Source organism: Sinocyclocheilus grahami, unplaced genomic scaffold (assembly GCF_001515645.1).
Source record: "Sinocyclocheilus grahami isolate Dianchi unplaced genomic scaffold, SAMN03320097.WGS_v1.1 scaffold116.1, whole genome shotgun sequence".
Taxonomy (NCBI): domain Eukaryota; kingdom Metazoa; phylum Chordata; class Actinopteri; order Cypriniformes; family Cyprinidae; genus Sinocyclocheilus; species Sinocyclocheilus grahami.
In genome coordinates this window covers 1,998,265-2,004,628 of record NW_015505295.1, presented here as the reverse complement: position 1 = coordinate 2,004,628, position 6,364 = coordinate 1,998,265, and the positions used below count along the sequence as shown (strand labels likewise).

General features: G+C 36.9%; 2 protein-coding genes across 2 annotated transcripts in view; both read right to left on the bottom strand.

Annotated features, from left to right (window-relative positions):
• Window positions 1-943: 943 nt before the first annotated feature.
• Window positions 944-6,364, bottom strand: part of LOC107589434 (protein HGH1 homolog) — a 12,215-nt gene continuing 6,794 nt past the window's right edge. The window contains exon 8 of the mRNA XM_016277879.1: window positions 944-1,371. The gene's annotated coding sequence lies outside the window, so the exon portion shown is untranslated. The remainder of the gene's footprint in view (window positions 1,372-6,364) is intronic.
• Window positions 1,326-6,358, bottom strand: LOC107589436 (protein HGH1 homolog; the record flags this gene model as incomplete). Its single annotated transcript, XM_016277880.1, has 6 exons — window positions 1,326-1,574; window positions 2,451-2,573; window positions 3,229-3,320; window positions 5,181-5,279; window positions 5,504-5,604; window positions 6,153-6,358. Coding segments are annotated over 6 exons (798 nt in total), but the record flags the coding sequence as incomplete, so codon positions are not given.

The following is a 6,364-nucleotide window of genomic DNA, read 5'->3' as shown; positions in this document are numbered from 1 at the left end:
GATACCACCAACCTACACGGCGCTCAGCAGAGGGCCTCATCTAACCTGGATCTCCACTTTAAAACTCACCAGCCTGTCAGAAGCATTAATATTGCCTTGGGCACCTGTAAGTTTACAGATAAATGACTTTCAATAACACTCTGCCTTCAAAAATTTTACTCTTTTCAGTCGTATTCTTATGCTATTTATCATCTTTCAAATAAAATTTAAAAAATGTTCTTGCTATAACCTTGTTGTACATACAGTACATATAAATGTTATACCCAGAATATATGGCCTTGACACCGGAGACATGAAATCCAACTTATCACGGACGGATTTTCTCTATATAGAATTGAGGTGAGGTTTTTAAAAGCTGTATTATATCCACTCGGGGGCAGCAAACTAGTCTTGAACAAACATGTCCAAAACTGCCTCATCAGTTATTACAACCTTTTGCGTGAACTTGACAGATACCAGTTTCAAAATACTGTAACAGAGTTAAAGTTCTAGTCTGTTAAGTCTGTATAGCTCATATGTGACCTGGACCACAAACCCAGTCATAAGGGTCGAAATATAATCTGAAAGCTGAATAAATAAGCTTTCCATTGATGTATGGTTTGTTAAAATATGACAATATTTGGCCGAGATACAACTATCTGAAAATCTGGAATCTGAGGGCGCAAAAAAATCTAAACGTTGAGAAAATCGCCTTTAAAGTTGTCTAAATGAAGTCCTTACCCATGCATATTACTAATCAAAACATAAGGTTTGATATATTTATGGCAGGAAATTGACAAAAATGGATATCTACTTAATATCCTAATGATTTTTGGCATAAAAGAAAAATCGATAATTTTGACCCATACAATGTATTGTTGGCTATTGCTACAAATACACCCGTGTGACTTATGACTGATTTTGTGGTCCAGGGTCACATATAGGTTTTTAATACAAGGTGTCTTTATTATGAGCTCCAGGATTCAACTAATGGGCATTCAAAGTCTTTAACCCTGCTGGAAGATCTAGCTAGAGCTAGTTTAAGGTAGGTTTTTTGTTTTGGAGCTGGTTTGTAGCTTGTTCGTGCTGATTAGGTGGACGACCACCCAAACTAGACCAGTTTGGACCAGCAACAAACCACTTAAGTTTGTATGACCTGATCATACCACATGGTCTCATACCCAAGATGGTCTACCAGGTGTCCACCTGCTAGTCAAATACATAAACCAGCCTGAACCAGATAGAAACGAACGTGTTCTTCCATAACCAGGTGCATTTAGAATCAAACATTTTCTATCCACGATAATCCTCAGGTATTCATTCTCATGCAGATCTTTTTATTCAATGATGCTGGACATTCAACTTGACAAGTCTCTATTTGTGGCAGTAAAGTTTTGTTTATTGGCTTTGATGTCGGTTTATCTCTCCAGGCCCTCTGGAGATTCTTTTAGCTGCTTCTCAGATTCCTGTTTGTCCTTTTCCATTTGTTCCTGCTCTTTGGTGTCCAGTTCCTTCAGTTTTTCCTCCACGTCTTTGGGAATCTCCACCTCCATCAGATTCTCCATTCCTGCCTCCGGCTCGTCTCCAATCAAAACCTTAATCAAAGACACACAAAATTGCACATGAAACCTTAATGGACCTCAATATGTTCCGTCAGAGTCGCATATCGAGAGAAAAGTGGTAATGACGCAGGACTGGAGCTAATGAGATGCCAGACAGCACTTCACTTTTACTGTCATTCCCAAGTAGCAATTTCGGGAACCCGACAACTTGGAAAAACTTCAGTAACTTGATAGCTGTTAGTTCAAAACTGCTGCTTTATGAAAAAGCGCCCATTAATCCTGGATAAATATTAGCCTCGTTCTGCGCTTGGCATATTAGCTGTTTTATTGACGCTAATTAAAATGGTTGGGTTGAGGCAAACGGCCGAACCACTGCTTCTGGCCTGGAGTTCAAAAGGGATCTCCCAGACGTTATGGAGAATATCATGCTTTAATAGGAGACCCTGTGACATCTTTTCCATGGGGCTGTACCCAAATATACGCCTGCAACGGTGCAAGGAACAGGCTTTTTCCACCAAATTAGTGTCTCTTGCTTTTTTTCGACCAAACTCATAAATCCTGGTTTTTGAGAACTGGAACTGATCTGCCTACTGTCTGGGGTCTTCCAAAGCACAACAATCCACATCTACAGCAAACGTTGCATGTGACGATCTTGCAAAAGTGATGCAATAGAGATGCAATCGTGTAATTTGTATGGAACTGCATTGATTTGAACCTAATGAGCTAATAATGTGTTACACTAAGTATTGACAACACACTGCGCCCACAAATATTGGATAAAATAGTCTCGTAATATCAACTTGTCTGCCATCTTGAATTCGTTTTTTTTCACCAAGCTCATTGCAATGTATTCTGGGATTGCTTTATCCTCGAATGATACATGCATTGCTGCCTTAAATGTTTTCATACCTGGATGAGTTTCTCACAGGCTGAAATCACATGTGGATCCTTCTCCCATTTGTGAAACTCTCTCATGATGGGATACACGTTCTTGTTCTTCATAATCTGTCGGCCCACTTTAGTAGCTGTAAGCTGAATATGAACAGATCATTAAGAAACTGAACTAAAGAATAGCCATACGTACATAAAGGAAGAAAAATATAGTGATAATACCCCACATTCCAAAATAGTTTTGAAAGAAATTAATGCTTTTATACAGCAAGGACCTATTAAATTGATTAAAAGTGGCAGTAATGACATTCATAATGTTACAAAATATTTCTAGTTCAAATAAATGCTGTTCTTTTGAACTTTCTATTCATTAAAGAATCCTTACAAATGTAGTATGGTTTCCACAGAAATATGAAGTAGCACAACTGTTTTCAACAGTAAACATCATAAGAAGAAATGTTTCTTGAGCGACAAATCAGCAAATTTGATTTCTGAAGGATCATGTGACACTGAAAACTGGAGCAATGATGCTCAAATTCAGCTTTGCATCACAGGAATAAATTACATTTTAAAATATTCAAATAGAACATTTTAAATTGTAATAATATTTTACAATGATACTGTTTTACTGTATTTTTGATCATATAAATGCAGCCTTGATGAGCATAAGAGACTTTCAAAAATGTTTAAAAAAATCATACTGACCCCAAATATTTGAATGGTTGTATAAGTCATTTACTTCAATACAGGCAAATGCTAGATAAAATAAATGAAAGATTTGAGATGCTGTTCTTACAAGCATCAGGGTTTCTAAGAGCATCTTGCGGATATCAGGATCATCTTCTCGCTTTTTATCCTCTGGCAGGTACTGCAAGTCCACAGGCAAACCTGTAAATGCAAATAAAAATCAATGAAATCTAAAGTATGCAATTGTTGTATTGTTAAAATAGCGTCACGATAATCAAACACTTCACCTCTAAAACATTTTAAGAAGGAAAAGTGGTCATAATCCTATCGCTTAGAATAGAAACAGCATGTCTCTTAATATGCTGGGTTCAGAGTTTGTTCAAATCTCAAACCTTTAGGATAAGCATTAGTAAAAAATCATGCTTGCCAATTATACAGTTCAAACATACTCTTATTAAGTTCGATTGTATGTTTGGGCTATAGTTATACAGACTTTGAAAGGATTTCAGAAAGGTCTTATAAGGTCACTTCTTAACTAATACATTTTCTCTCCTATTTTTGGTCAGAAAGGCATTATGCACAAGTGGAAAATATGGTGCATATAAACTCTTCAAACATGAAACCGGAAACTTTGAACAAAGATTCTGGCCTAGCAAATTCACACCTTCCTGCTGTAATGGTGGTATTTCCACTTTGTTCAGTCCATTTTCCTATTAACATTCAACCTGTGCATCATCAAAATGAGTAAACAGCACCACCTACTGGACAAACGAAAGAAACGTATTGCTTTTTGGTTTCTACACTACAAACAAAAATCAAAACAAAACAAAAGTCGTTCTTGAATAAGGGGCCTGTACCATGAAGCCGGATTAGCAGGCTAGCCAGATAAGTTTCAGTTTAGTTTGCACCAATCCTGGGTTTTATGTGCCATGAAAGTGGCTTGGCTTTTAGCTGCGTTCATTGCCGTAGTGACTTACACTGCACAGCTAGCCTGCTCTGGGGCAGCTTATGTTCTGGGTAAGAGATCTCAAACTGAAATTGGACCAATCAGATGTGAGTAAAGTGACACGTCTGACGCAAAAAAAGTCACTCCCCCAGTTTCTCTTCCTACAAATTAAGGGTCATTATAAAGTACCTTTAAAAATACAACAAAATTGTCTGGCTTTAATGATAATTACAATTTACATGATTTATATAATTATAATATGATTTATATTATTATTAATCCATTACACACAAGTACTTTTAGTTTAACAATTATTATAAAGCATTTATTTTAAATGAATATTAATATATACAGATGAGATCATATGTAATATAAGTGGTAGAATCAATAGATAACACTTTAAAAATGGCTGCATGACCTTACATGTTCGAGTCTATCGCTATTATCGACAACTATATAAACTAACTTCACAAGATTCACTTGTGACTGCACTAATAGAGCAAGATCATTTCTTTTATTTGTCCTCTTTCATGGACAAGTACTTCAGTGTAAATGCGTTTAACTTCCTCCTATTCTTTAATCTCTTAACCTTTAACAAAAGAGTTTTGAATCTGGCTGGCTCTCTGGCGAGAAGTGAATCACACTTGCTGTGTTGCGATTGGCTGTTCACCATGATGTCACACATTCACGTGCACGTGCTCCACAAACTCCGGATCAAAGCCTGAGCTGACAAAGAAAGTTGATGATCAGCATCAGACAAAGAAAGTTGATGATCAGCATCAGACAAAGAAAGTTGATGATCAGCATCAGACAAAGAAAGTTGATGATCAGCATCATGGTACCAATAATGCTGGATTGGATTGGAGTGGTTTGGTTTTGTCAACTCGAAACTAATCCTGTAACTCTGAATTTGTTCGTCTACCATCATGCTACATGTTTCATAAAACAAGTTTACCAAATAAGCCAGGTTTATTTCAGTTAGTCTGACTTCTAGTCTGTTGATTTGGTTCAAAATAAGTTAGACTTACTAAAATAAGCCTGGCTTATTTGGTAAACTTGTTTTATGGAACAGGCCCCTGGAGGGCATAAACATCAGATGATGTAAAAAGCATCACCTTCATTCTCTTCCTCTGAGAGCTCCTCTGGTCCAGCCAATGGTAATATAAGGTATGGTAAAATATCCACCGCATCACTGAGCAACCACTCATGATGAGCTGTATGGACAAAAGGCATGTTTAATGAGAATTAAATGCATTTTTGTTCATTTGTCTTTGACGTATTTTTGCATTGGCTTTGCTTTCAATTATGACATTTGCAGCAATCAAATCACATGCTCTCTACATTTACATTTATTCATTTAGCAGACGGTATTACCATAGATTACTAAGCCAATCTCAAGCGTTGAGATATAATTTAAAGAAATAAGAATCACTCTTACTATAGTCAAAGCAGCAATTTCTGAGCGTTCCCACCACCCCTCCTCGCCTGGTGCTCGATTCCTCGTACTGTGTGTACGGCAGGAGCCTCTGAATCACACACCTGTAGAAACACGTATGAAACACTTTATTAATGCCATACTATCTAGTACCACTGCTTTTGGAGATGTACCATGGTAATATAATGTTTTTTGACAAAACCATAATAATACCATATTTTGGACATGTACCAAGGTGATATGCCTTTTTTTGTTTTTACACATATCATAATACCATATTTTGAACATGTACTACGGTAATATTGTGGGGGGTTTTGACACGTACCATGATGATACCAATGTTTTGTTAGTTTTTATATCCACACCATGATAATACCATGTTTTTGGATATGTACCATGCTAATATCATATTTTTTAATCCATACCATAATATGTTTTAAGACATGTACTAGTGTAATATTATGTTTTTTTTAATCTGTACTAATGATAATACCATATTTTTATAGATGTACTATGCTAATATAATAGGGTTTCTATCGTGAAATATATAATGTTTTTACGCATACCATGGATCTGGAAATAGTACTATGATTAGTAGAGTGTAATTTTGTATGTAATCATTCAGTACTGTAGTATTATCAGTACAGCTTACCTGTCCTTGTCCAGAATGAAGTGGCGTGCCTCGGGCAGCTGTGTGAGGTTGGACAGCAGGGGTCCCAGATAATGAAGTGAAGCTTTCTTATTGAATCCCTCCGTGCAGAAGATCTCCACCACTTTGTCCAGTCCGATCTTCTGCTCCTGCAGAGCGCTGAACACATCTCTACACGTCCGCTCATGTCGGCTCAGGTTACTGAGGATAGTACA